The sequence below is a fragment of the Corvus hawaiiensis genome, chromosome 3, assembly GCF_020740725.1.
Source record: "Corvus hawaiiensis isolate bCorHaw1 chromosome 3, bCorHaw1.pri.cur, whole genome shotgun sequence".
NCBI classification, from domain to species: Eukaryota; Metazoa; Chordata; class Aves; order Passeriformes; family Corvidae; genus Corvus; species Corvus hawaiiensis.
Window position 1 is genome coordinate 92,287,142 of NC_063215.1, and position 13,417 is coordinate 92,300,558.

At 41.0% G+C, this 13,417-nt stretch overlaps 1 protein-coding gene across 1 annotated transcript; it reads right to left on the reverse strand.

Annotated features, from left to right (window-relative positions):
• Positions 1–395: 395 nt before the first annotated feature.
• On the reverse strand, positions 396–13,409 carry ABCG8 (ATP binding cassette subfamily G member 8). Its single transcript, XM_048296452.1, has 13 exons — positions 13,174–13,409; positions 11,713–11,817; positions 10,810–10,966; positions 8,713–8,951; positions 8,173–8,305; positions 6,839–7,108; positions 4,860–5,025; positions 4,679–4,771; positions 4,159–4,358; positions 3,973–4,049; positions 2,367–2,634; positions 1,714–1,841; positions 396–1,241 (listed from the first exon to the last, which is right to left on the reverse strand). The coding sequence occupies exons 1-13, from the start codon at positions 13,222–13,224 to the stop codon at positions 1,104–1,106; spliced, it is 2,025 nt and encodes a 674-aa protein (XP_048152409.1). The 5' UTR covers positions 13,225–13,409; the 3' UTR covers positions 396–1,103.
• Positions 13,410–13,417: the final 8 nt, after the last annotated feature.

Genomic DNA, 13,417 nt, shown 5'->3' on the forward strand with positions numbered 1-13,417 from the left:
CTGGGAGCTGATTACACTAGTTGTTTTCCACTGTGTGCAACATGCAAATGAAAGTCAAGTAGACAATTTGCTTTGAGTTTCTGTATATAAGGATAGGCATCTCAACGTTTAAAAGCAAGCAAGCTCATCTTACAAAATGCTCACAGCAACTGCACACATAATTTGTACATGCACTTACCATGACTCTGTGAATCATGGCCATTTATTTACTGATACTCATTTTCTGAGCATAACTAGGTGCACTATGACAAGCATTAATAGGTTGCATTGTTAGATTTTTAGTTCCTCAGGGGCGGGTTGGTGTCTTCTACATGAGAACTTTAGGAAGCAAACTTGGCAAATTGCTATAATTTGTATTGCAGTGGAGAAAGATGTCATTAATAGCAATCAGTTGGTATATTGTAAAAATAAATCCAAGAAGGTGAGACAATTTTATTTGTTACAAGATATCATCTCTACAGTGAGCAAATACCTGTTTTGGGCATCATCAGCATATTACTGGAACACAAGGGCAAAGCTTTAAAACACAGAAGTAAAGCTATAAAACACATAAGAAATTAGAACACAGAGTGGTTAACAATTGTGTTTTCCATCCTTGCATGTTCTCCTGAAGCACTTGTGAAATCTTCTGTGTTGCTTTCCTCTGTTCTTAACGTGTTAAATGTCACACATGCCACAGAAAGTAGTGGTTTGATCCTGCTCTCTTTTAGCCCTCTGAATTAAGTACGTGATCATTGTATGTTCAAACATCATGGACTAAAACATCAGCTATTATTAGAGTGCGATGGGTCCTTTTATACCGGTGGCCCATAGCTCAGACTGTTTCCAGATGTGCAGAACTCGTAAGCGGCTTGTCACTCATGAGACCCGTAGGTGAAGCAAACAAAAACCCCAAAGCCCACCCCGACCCCAATCCCAGGCTGCAGCTCTGGTCCGTGGCAGGCTCCCGCCCGCATCCCGACTCCTGGGGTTCTGCTGCCATCCTGTGGCAGCCGGGCTGCCGGCGCCCCCCGCTCCTGCCTCCTGCGCTGCTCCTGGGCGTTTGCGGGGCACCCACCGGGATCCTTCTTCCCCTGCCTTCCTGCAAGGGAGGCCGTCACCTCTTACCAGTCTTGAGTTGATTTCTGCTTGATAAAGCGCAGGGATAAATAGTATAAAAGCAGGAAGCTGCAAATGATGCCAGTGAGAACGAGGTAGCTCACGTAGAGAGGGTGAGAGTCCAGGTCCAGAGACTGAGTGATCTATAATGACCAATAACACAGAATTAGGAAAAGACACAAAATTTTCGTGCTGGATCTGTGAACTGTGTTTTATGTGTGAGCTTCCCTGGCCCTTGCTGCCTTTCCCGTTTTCCAGCTTAGGTGTAGCTTCCAAGGTGGTTTGATAGAGGGTTGCAGCTACTCTATTCCTATTTCAGAAGAACACATTTCAGCTTCTAAACAATTTCAGCAGGTGCATAGTTGGGGCTGGTGTAGAAAAGACTTGCCCTTTATTATTTTGGTTTTTTCTCTTCAACTAAAAGAAAGGCATAGAAGGAGTGACTGCTGTAAGGCCATCTTTAGGAACAAATTTACAACCAAGTGTAATGCAATTTCATGTGTTGATTTTGCAATTGCCAAATTTGTGGCCTACACCATCTATTGTATGACAGGCATATAAATAGCATTCCAATTGCTTATCAAATGTGCGCAACAATTTTTATTACTGACTTACAAGCTTCCCTGGTATTTGAAAAGTAGTGTTTCCAACAGTCATTTCATATGTGGTGTCAGTGAACTGAATTTGCATCATTCCTTGAAAATTCCATCTGAGGAAAGAGATCTTTGAAACCCAGAAAGGAACTGAAAAAGAAAATGAGGAAAATTGATGCACACACAAAACTTGAGACCTTGAATACTTGCTGTGCTGCTGCCAAATACAACAGGTTTGTCTCACTACTTGACAGCCAGAGGCTGTAAACATGTAACAATTTATTATTGGACAAAATGGCAGATATACTTTACATAGTTACGTGGAGACGGGAACTGAGGAGTTAGCTAATATCCATATCCATCAAACTCCCCCTGTCAACCAAGTCTTCCTGGAGCTCCATCTTCATCTTTTGAATACAATTCTTTTTACTGAAGAATTTAGCAACCACATAAGAATCAAGCCTTTTTCAAGTGCTTTTTTTGACCAAACTTCTTGTTGCCTCATTTTCAGGTGGAGAAACTGATGTAAAATGAATGACCTGACTGCACTGTCACCATCCAAGAAGATAATTACAAAGGTAAGAATAAAGCTGAGTTTTCCTGCACGTGACACACTGTCACTGATGAAAGCCATTGATGCTTCATTTTGGAGAAAAGGTGGCAGCTTTGTCTTACCTGTCCAGAGGCTGTCCAGGCTTATCACAAAACCACCACTCAGGTAGAATGATGTGAAGAGGACGTTGCCAAAGAAGGCCGAGAGCTGTAACGTCGGCAGCAGAGCTGCCACCAAAAGTGCCATGGCACGGGCACTGTACACAGCCAGCCACACTGACAGGAAGTTCAGCAGGAAATGTTCCAGCTCAGGAACAAGGTTTGCCAGCCAGTAGATGGGAACCCCATAAATGATAACAAAACCACAGTGTTCTGGGAGCTCCCCCAAAATCTGTTTGGGAAGATGAAAAAGAATATACAAAAAGAGAGAAAAAGGTGAATGATAATTACAAAAATACATGAGATGTGCCTTAATGTACTTATGGACTATTTATAAAAGCTATAGGAAATACTCCCTTAGAATGCAGTCATCTCCCTGTTAGGGGTTGTCAGTGACATGCAAAAGCAACCCACAACAGAAACAAATCCTTGCTAGTTTCTTCTCCAGTTGTGACAATGTCTATAGCTAATTGTTAAATGGAGAGTATTCTTGTTACAGATTAGATGTCTTGTTTTGTTACAGGTTTGGGAGCTTCTAAAAATGTAAGATGCTTTTGGTGAGAACTGGTGTGCTTGATAACAGCAATACTGTTACTGACTCATGGCAATTGAATGTTTTGTCCCAATTTGGTTGAAAGTAGTGTGAGACCAAATTTGAGACAAATTTGGCTGTTGGTCCCTTCCCCACCTTGTCCCAAAGGCAGTCCAGTTAGCAACTTGATTAGTTGTAAAACAAAAGCATGACTGGGGTTTTCTCAAATATCTAAGGAGTATATGGAAAGTATTAGTTCCTCCAAACAGGGTTGCTACTATCCTCTAATACTAAGGTTGTAACAAATTACATCGATTTCTCTGTGAATAATGTGCAATCTTTGTGACACAATGCAAAGAATATTTTTCTCTGGCAACCACTAATAAGCATTTAAAACCTTGTGCAGAAATGGAAACCTAAATTACAGATGCCATGGCAGGCAGAACTCATCTAACATCACAGAGAAGGGATTATTCAAAACCCTTGTGAAAAAGCGAATGCAGTTTTTAAAAAGTTCTAAATTTAGTTCTAGAAACTGTGGCTCTTTGTGCATGTAACACATTTTTTAGCTCAGACCAATAAAGGCCCAACCAACTACTGGAAATATCACAGCGTTTTGTCATTTCTGTTTTACCTTTGCTTTAGCATTTGATACGAATGTTTTGTTTTACAGATCAAGATACGTAAGCAAACTTTCAGAGATGCTTCAGTGAATTAAATATGCAGGTATGTAAAACCGTCTAAACCCAGAAATCTGAGTCTGAGATTTCTCACATTTTGGCCAAAGAACCCAGTGAAAAGTTCTTCTTTGGCTTTTCTGGTGTGGGATCTCAGCCATGACTTATGGCAAAGATCTAAAGTAGTGTGAGGCTTAATCTATTAATACTAAGGAAGCAAGACTGATAGCCTTAGCTGGCACACACAAAAGAACAAAGTCTGATATGAATGTGATTATTTATACAACAAGGCTTTGGTTTGCTTGTGTTTTTTAATGTTCAAGACAGCTGTTTGTATTTCCTGGCAACAAAACCAAATTACCTTAGCAAAGAAGTATGGGCTAACAGTGTACATTCCACCTTCCAAGTCATGATAAAGCATTGCCCTTTCTGAATGACCTGCAGGGTAGGAACAAACACAATGGGTTGTATTATTAAGTTTAATTTTTTTCATAGATTTAAGAATTTTTTGATTCCTTATAGCATTTACAAGAAGACTGACACTTACATTTGGCAATAACATCCAAAATTACCGTGAATGGGATTAGGGCACCTATCATGTACAGCAGTGCTGTTGTGTCACGAATAGAGAGTCCATTTTTTTCATGGCCATAGTACAAAAATCCAATTAATAATGACATAAAAAGGGCTCCAAATCCATGGATTAATAATGTTGAAAGATCTCTGAAGTCATTGGAGACTTGACGACTAGGAAAACAGCAATATTGACCGTGAGATACTATACTTACTAATGCCAGTTATATTCAGATACATAGCCCCAAACAGTGTTAAAAATCAATCCTTGGAACTTGCTGGCTTTGGCTAGGAGAGGGGTTGGGCTCCCTGTTTCTGTAAAGGATTTTACCTCATCAAACCTATGAAGCACCTATAGCCACAGAGTATTTCAGGTCTAAATTGCTGATAGGCTGAAGGAAGACAATTGGTGTGGGATATTCTGTGCTTCTTTCTGATGATTTGAAATATAAATGGGCATGATACATAATTGTTTATGCTGAAGATAAGTTTACCTTAATAATATAGTGAACTGCTTTAAGGCTCCTGGTAACTGATCACTTGAATGGTGAGGCATATTGATAGCCTCTTCTGAATTTAAATGGGCCCTGCCCAGAAGAAAAAGAGAGAAAAAAATAAATTAGCACAAGGTGTAGCTATTATTCCAGATCTTCTGTACGACACTTTTTTCTTTACCTCTGCTTGCTGACTGTGGTCTCAGCATTGTCTCCTTTAGTAGCTTTCCATAAGAAATCATCAAAATGTTTGACTTTTTCTAGGAACAAGTTGGCAAGAACATTTGCTCTTTTTTGGCTTTCCATCTCCTTTTCTGCAGTCTGTTTATCGATACTGGTTAAGTCAACTGCAAGACATTACTTGATGTGAGTCCATGTGCTATAGAAGAAATAACTTTATGATGTGTTCAGAATCAGGGATTTCATTGGGAGCAGACAGTACAACCTGTGTACATGCATTAACTTACAACAGTTCAAACTTTATCAGTTATTTTAGGTAATTAGAGATGAACAGATTGTTAATGTGTATGCTTCTTACCTAGTCACTCAATGAATCACTGAGAGATTACAAAATTGCTTATTATAATATGATAAACTACTATTTCAGATTTTTCTAAATTTCATAGTGCCTTGAGAGCAGTGCTGAGAAAAAATAGGCATGTAGGCATGTAGGCATTTACAGTGTTTTATGTGACTTTGACTTAAATCATGTTTTTCTTCATCTGTAAAATTATAGTTATTGTCTTACTTGTATCTTACAGAGGTGCCATAAACTTTACCTGATACTAAAAAGTCTAAAAAGGATATTATCTAAGGACAACATAGTCATACCAATAATAATTGGCTTAGCTTTTTTTGTTTTTTAATCTAAACTTACAATAGTATTTTCCCATGCTGACCTTCAGTGTAGATTGACAATATCTGATGTTTTACAGATGCTTTCTGAGAGAACTATCACTGGCTGATCATGTCTGTTCAGCCACTCTTAGGAGGAGTCCATCAGAAATTCCTTGCAATCTGCCCTATATCTTCCCTTCTGCCCTGGTCTCCTGTTTCTCTGTCAGACATACAGCCAGCACTTGTGTGTTTCCATCAGGTGCTCCCTCTTGCTGTGGATCCTCTGCCATCCTGTTCTATTTCCACATTCCTGCTGCCCCTATTTCCTTTCTTTTCCTATAGGTACTGACTGTGCATACCATTCAATGATCTTCCACCTGCCTCTCTGCCCTCCCCACCTCCATGTTGCAGGGGTTTGTCTCTGTAACCAAGGGCTGTAGCTACAGGTTTTCCCAGGACTGCCTCTCATTCTCCATTCCCATACAGGGGTGCTGCAAGCCTTCCCCAAGGCTGTGCTTGGCTGAGGACTGCTCTGAACCTTGATGGTGACAAAGGTCTTTTTGTGGGGCTTGACACCAAGGTTAACTTCTGTTTATCCCTGCAACAGCTGGCACTGCCTGCCACACAGGCACAGCTGAAGAGGTTGCTCCAGAGCATTATGGTTGTCTGATGCCTGGCCAACTTGAGTGCAAAGACCTAAGGGCTGGAATTGAGCCAGCCTCTGTTAAGAGATTTCTGCCATCAGATTAACAGGGGCAGATTCCCTTTCCACGTTGCAAAAACCAGAAGATGAATGGATTTGAAACCACGTAAACTTTCTTGGAGGAGTAAAAAGATTGCTGATTTGGATTAGCTTTTTCTCCCTTCCAGTGTGCTCTGTAGGGCAGCACTCCTCTTTCCTATTACTTGTTCCAGGTTTGTCTGTGACTAGGGAAACTAGCCTCTACATTTTCTTAACTGAGAAATCAGAGAACTGTCTACAGAAAGCAGTTGTTCAGTTTACCTGTGTCTTTCCCACAGAAGAAGTTTCAACCAGATAAGACATGGGGATAATTATGCTAAATATGTGGACCAGTTACTGGATCTGGCAGGCTTAGAAGGAGCGTTTTTTAAAATTAACTTTGTCTCTACATCTTGTTTTTGTTGCATTTCCTGTACTGACAAATAAGGATCCTATTAAAAACTGAACTTGCTGCAATATTGATTTGAGTTAGTCCTAAGGAATCCCTAAGACAGTTATGGTTAATAAAAATCAGTGTTAGCTAGACACTTATGAAAGCAAATGGTTTTATGACATTTTTTATGACAGTACTTGATACTGACCATAGAAATCCGCAGGATTGCTGTACCTTGGGCAGGGATAGCCTAGTTCTGTGAAATACTGGACCATGTCCTTAGCTGTTCCACAGTAGGCAGTGAGTCCAGAAGTCATCAGAAGAACCAGATCAAACAGCTGGAAGATATCTGACCGGGGCTGATGAAGTGAAAGAAGAACCAATCTGTTTCCTCTGGCCAGTCTGGACAATGTTATCACAAGGTTATGTGCAGTAAAACTGTCCAGTCCAGATGTGGGCTCATCAAGTATGAGTATTCCTGCCAAAGACAGTATTAGCTGTGGAAAGCAGCATGTTTGGTTTGGAAAGTATATTCTATGTGAAATGGTGCTAGTGCATGAAATTTCACTCATTATTTTTAAAGAAAACATAATTTTTTTTTTTACTTCAGCACATCTATTCCGGAGCATCACTTCTTACAAAAGCAAAAAACTTCTGTTTTCCCCATAACTACAAAAATATAACTTTATACAAGCAAAAAGTTTTCAAATCCATTTCCTAGTGAAAAAACTGATGCAAAATCTTGTTCGACAAGAGGCTCAGTCAAGGTTAGCAGTGCTTTTGATATATATAAGATCAGAGAGGGGATTCCATCCTGCAAAATCAGCTGTGGATGTAGCCTCATGTTTTGCTTCTACTGAAGGTAGTGGAAGTTTCTAGTTTACCTGCAACATGAACCAGCCATGTCAGTGAGTTGCACAAGACTGCAATGACTGACTATACAGTCAAGAAAAACACCTTTACTGTTAATACTGGACATGTAAATGGGGGCTGGGTCAGAGAAAAGGAAAACAATCTCCAGGTTAAAATAGGTCAGCAGCCTTCCAAAGTAACTTGTGGCATGTGGTCAGATAAAATCCAAACTCTTATACTGATATGCACAAATAAGAGCAACTTCAGGCAACCTTGAGTTATCTTTGTGGTGGTGGTTTTTAGAGAGTGATGGGTGAAGGCTCCTGTGGAGCTCTGCCTTCATCTGTCTCCACTTTTCCATTGGCAAAGGTGACTGAAGCAAAAGTGTGTCAACTGCTGAAACACTCTGTTTACAGAATTATTCCTGTAATAATTACAGTATTATCTGTGATCAGCACTGATTTCAATAGAAGCAAATGGACCAGCAGCCAGTCACTGACTGCTGTGGAGAGGCAGCCTCTGGCAGAGCGTGCTACAAGGCCTGTTAAGTGTCCCGAGTATGAACTCCTGAAGCTGCCCCAGGGGCAACTGAGTGTGTGGCTCTTCCCTGAAAGCTTCCATCTTCATGCAGTGCCCTGTTATGCCCGAGTGGTGTGTGGTGGGCCCCAGGAAGGTGTGGGTTCTGCTCACCCGGGTTCCAGAGCAGCTGCACGCCGATGCTCACCCTGCGCCTCTCTCCCCCGGAGACGCCCCGCAGGTACTCGTTCCCCACCCTGGTGTTGGCGCACTGCCGCAGGCGGAGCTCTGCTATCACATCTTCCACCTGCGGGGATCCAAGGGTGACAGGCGTCAAGCAAGAGTTCATTTGCACATCTGTGCAGACATAAAACTGAAAATAGGATTAATTTGGTTAAAATTCATCTGGATATTTCAGTGCTAGAGACACTTGAAAACAAATCTTGATTTTAGAGATAACATTAAAAAAGACTCAGCAATCAAAAATTTAGTTAGTCTTTCAGCCTCTGTAATGCTTTCTCTAGATTGTCATTTTTTTTGAGCTTTGGAACAATTGCTGGTTTCTATCTTGAAAGATGAAAAAGGTTTATAATTCATAATCTACATAAAAAAATGCCAGATTAGCTGTTCTGACTCCAAACAGAGAGGATCTCTTGGATAATTCCTGTCAGACACATTTTTGACAACTTTATTTTTTTCCAACAGCTTAATTACCCTTTTTTTCCTTTGTGAGTCTGAAAAAAACTTTGGAAGGCGCAGTTTGGCAACGAACAATAGTGTTTCTCTGACAGTCAGGTGGGGGAGCAGCCGGTCATCCTGCCGCACGTGTGCGATGCATTTCCTAACGAGCTGGGGAGTGCTGGGTTTGTTGTTGATCATGATTTGGCCAGACTTGATTTTGCCTCCATGATCCCGGCAGGTTATCACGTCAAGCAAGGATGTCTTTCCACCAGCTAGAAAAATAACAATTGAAAATTAATTTCCAAGGGATGGTTTTGAAAAGTGATCTTGTCACAGACAGAGAAGTTAAGGAAAAAAATATTCTTCACCAACCCATTCTGAAGTTTTCCCAAAGTCAAAGAGACAGGATCATCTTCAAAGAAAATAGTGACTATAAGCTCCTGTTCAGGAAATCTCTCTCCTCTGGAATGGAGTCTGTGATTTCAACCCTTGTCATTGCTCAGCAGAATTGGGTAGTTGGGCATTGAGGATGGCTTCATGAACACAAGAAGTGTCTCTTATCTCTTTGGTAAACTCTTTGAATTTTGAAACAGAGGTGAAAGGTGGTGTCCTGCCCTGGCTGAAGGGCTGACACTCAAATGTTAAGCAAGAGCTTTCTTTGTTGGAGGGATTTGTGAATTCAGAAACAGCAGCTGCATCAGCTGAATGACTTAGGCATTGAATGATTATACAGACAATAAGAACCCTAATCATGATTGAAATAAAAATTATTATGACTTAAATAAGACAAAAAGTCATTTAAATAATTAAGAAAAGCTGGCTCATACCCAGAGGTAAGAAAAGTAAAACAATGAAAACAAAACCTGATTTGGAGTTAAACAGCAAATTAATTTCTCCGTTTTGTTGCATGATTCTGTATGTAAACACACAGAACTCTCTTATGATTAGATGTCATTTATTTCTAGTCTCCCTGTTGAAAGATTAACTCCAGACTTGCTTCTTAATACATATATCTTAAAAAAGAAACCCATCCATCTGTAAACCACGTATTGCTCTGTTTAAGAGTGACATATTGATTGCCATTGACAATGTGAAACCCATCAACAGTTTAATCCATTTTACTACGGCATTTGATGAAATAGGTGATAAACAGCTTTTGAAAATAGTTTGACTAGTTTGCTGAAAGGGGTTTGTGCTCAGTGTATGTTACCTTACAAAGATGCTATATCTATAACTCAGTATGTTATTTCATCACAAAGGTTTTCCTTTTATTATCAGGAGAATTTCTAAAGTACAGCTTCACTTACATTACGGATATGTGCTAAGGAAAAATTCCCATGGCAATAGGGAAGAAAACACTTTTTTTAGAAATAAAGTTAGAACTTCTTTGGCAAATATGCCTTGCCTTTGAGAGAGAGAGAGCATCTTCACTGAATCACTGAGCCAACCTGATGTGAGATTCTAGTGGAGACAGAGCATGCAGGTTTTTACCTCCCAAGTATGGTACTTTCTACTTCAGTTTAACAAATCCTATTTCTACTTCTTGTCCCCCTTGACCAGGCCCACCAGAAAATGGAAGAAAGAAGACAAACCCTGGTGTAATAAAGCAGTAACCCCAGACAGAAGAGGAACTATCTTCTTCTCTGTAAGTTTCTATTAATTAATGCAAATGCAATATTTTATCCTATTAGAATTGTTTCAGTCCAAAAGGAATTCCTGCTTATGGCTATGCAACTTGGCACTGATCTTTCTTATGGGGTCTGGCCTCATTTGTTTGCTGTCTAAGTATGGTCTGCAGTTGGCCTGTTTTGAATCTGAGCCATGAAACTGATTCATGTCCAGCAGATCTAGGGCTGCAAAGCCACACTCGTAACAATACCCCACTACACCTCAGGAAACAAAGAGCAAATGTGTACAGGCCATAACAAAATCAGGTTTGAAAATAATTTACTTTTTTCCCCGCCTAGTATCTTTCTTTGTTTCCTCATTCATCCTGTCACTTTAAAAATGTATTTTAGTTACAGAGCCAATAATTTTTGTCCCAACTAGATTGTGACTGCAGAGTGCTGCTCTTGATTGTGTACATTTTATCTGAGAGCTGGTCATATAATGAAATGTGGTTGCTTTTACCAGTGCTTCCTATGATTGCTAGCATCTGACCACTTCGAACTTTTAGATTCAGATTTTGGATTATTGACACGTGGGAACGGGGATCCGATTTCCATGTCCATGGCATTTTCATCTGAGCGAGGTTCTCATACCAGGGAATCTGGGATGCTGTGTTAACCTAACAAAGAAAGAAAGAAAGAAGTCCTTTTGATTCAAGCAATAAATTATTTAGCAACAAATACATTAAAAGTTACAAAGTTACAAGCAAAGTGTCTATTAAAATATTATTGTTCATCTTCAGAAATGCATAGAAGGAAGTTATTTTGCAGCCACCTATGGTTTTCATGACTTGCTTCTTGTTCTGTTAATCACTAAAGCTACCTCTGTCCTTTGTTACTTTGGTAATTTATTGCTATTGTAAATTTTAAATGTTTCAAGCTTTAAATATAATTTGAAATTCTGTGTAACTGAAAATTGTGAAATCTTACTCAGATGCCATGGTGAGAAGGAGGTGAAAAATTTCACTGGTTCCTTGCAATCCTCCTTGTTAGTCGTCATCTCTTTATCCCCTTCCACATACTCATTCTTGCCAGCAAGGGCTGCTTTCCTCCCCAGCTGAACAGAAAGTCCCTCAGCTCCAGCCCTCAGAGGAATAATTTTGCTCAAGACTGAAACAAACCAGAGCCTGGAAACAGATCCCTCTTCCTGTCTTATCCCTTAACTTTACTGGATGTATTTACAATACAGGGATTAGTCTGCTGTCAATATTGCAGCCAAGAGTGTGATTCTGCTCACAAACCGACTGTGCAACAGTTGTGTTAACTTTTTCAACTTTATCTATCTTTTAGAATGGCTTGGGTATAGAAACAGGCATTGCTGGATATGCTTCCTGCTGAAGGGAGGTGTATAAATGACAATTTTTACCTGGTAGTTGAGTTCCTTGACCTCCAGAACATTTGATTTTCCACTGTATGTGAAATATAGACTGTTATCTTCTTCAGAGTGAAAAATAGTATCCTGGGTCTTGGTCTGAAAAAGTTGTTTAGGTGGATTACAACAGTTAATTACAATAACTAAAGTGCTGCTAAAGTCCAAGTTTAGAAAAGATGAAGCGCAAAGGGAAATACATTTATGGGATGTAACAGGATTATTGATGAGTTACTGTAGTGCAAAAGTCTGAAGGGTTGAAATGAGTTATCAGTTATCTGTTAATCAGTGGGAAGCGTACTTTGTTCTAGTGACATGTGTGATAGTGAAACATGCTGTGTTGTGCTTTTCTAGTTGCTTTCAGTTTAAAAGGGAAAACTTTCAAAATGGAGGTAAATGTCATGCCACTACAAAGATATTGGACTCTTTTTTTTTTGAGGAAAAAAGATGTACTACTTCAGCAGTATTAGTCTACTGAATCAAAATGGTGCATATTGTAATTGATGAATTATGGCAGCTAAAAATTAAGGTTCACTGGAATTATGTCCATTATTGAATTCCACACGGACTCCTCAACTTGGAGGCTTTATGAACAAATAGGTGTGCAGCCACTAGTGCAGTCTCCTTCTCCTCTTCAGTTAAAATAACAAGAGTCTACTTGGCTTGGTTAACCTCTTGCATAGAGCTGCAATTACAAAGTCCTTGCTGAGGCAGCTTTCTGGCTTTGGGTTTAGCTCTGTGTGCATGCCTGCAGCTTTTCTTCCAGCCAGCCATATCTCTCCCACAACCCTGTGCTTTTCCTACTTGTCAGACTCATATGCTAGCCAAAGCAAACGTACCTGTTCCCTTTGTACCAGACCCTATCCATGCCTGTGGTATCTTTGGCAGGGGATGACCATGATCTTTGTGTGCACCTCCTGCCCTCTCAACAAACAAGGCTGATTAATTTTTTCAGTCTAGATATACAGCAGAAAGCAGTATCACACCAAGCAGCCTGAAGAGCCACAGGAAAGCCCTCCAAACTACCCCTGCTGCCAAAGCACTCTGTGCCCTTCCTTATGCTGAACCTGATTTTTAAAAACAGGTGCTCCTCAGCAAATGTGGGGATCCAGTCTGAAGGCATATCCTGGGAAAGCCAGTCCAGGCCATGCTCAGGGGCTTTCTCCTCCATCCACACCCTTGGAGATCCTCTCTCAGGATCCACCATCGTACCACCTGAGCACGGCTTGCATGGCACCAGCCTCATGCCCAGAGTGGTCTGCTGGGGGGTGTGGATGCTTTCTGCTCCCCGTTTCAGAGCGGGAGGAGCTCAGGGCTCACTGTGACAGCCCGGAGGGCAGGATGGCTGCCTGCCTCTCCCAGCTCCCGGCCAACGCTGTAGCTGCGGGACAGCTGAACCCCTCGGGTCCCTCCCCACCCCACGCAGCTCTCACCCCCAGCCAAGCCCTCGCACATCACCTGGCTCCAGCTGGCGTCGTCCAGAGAGACATTTTCAGTGGTTTCCTTCATGGTGGTGGAAGGTCTTGCTCCCTGCAGTGGTTTGAATGGCTTCTCTATGAAAGCTGTGGAAATCCTTCTCCTCTTGATTTGGAACGCAGTCCTTTCCAGGCACCCTCACCGCAGCACCATTTCTCCTGGCGAGCTGCGTCTCTGCAGCTGGCATGACCTCGTGGACAGGGAAATACTCCCCTCCTCTGGGACA

Coding starts and splice junctions, on each gene's coding strand:
- ABCG8 (XM_048296452.1), bottom strand. CDS start 13,224: ATGAAGGAAACCACTGAAAATGTCTCTCTGGACGACGCCAGCTGGAGC. Junction 10,967..11,712: donor TCAAGGAACTCAACTACCAG/GTAAAAATTGTC, acceptor TTTCTTTGTTAG/GTTAACACAGCATCCCAGAT. Junction 1,842..2,366: donor CCTGGACAGCCTCTGGACAG/GTAAGACAAAGC, acceptor TTTCTTTTTCAG/TTCCTTTCTGGGTTTCAAAG.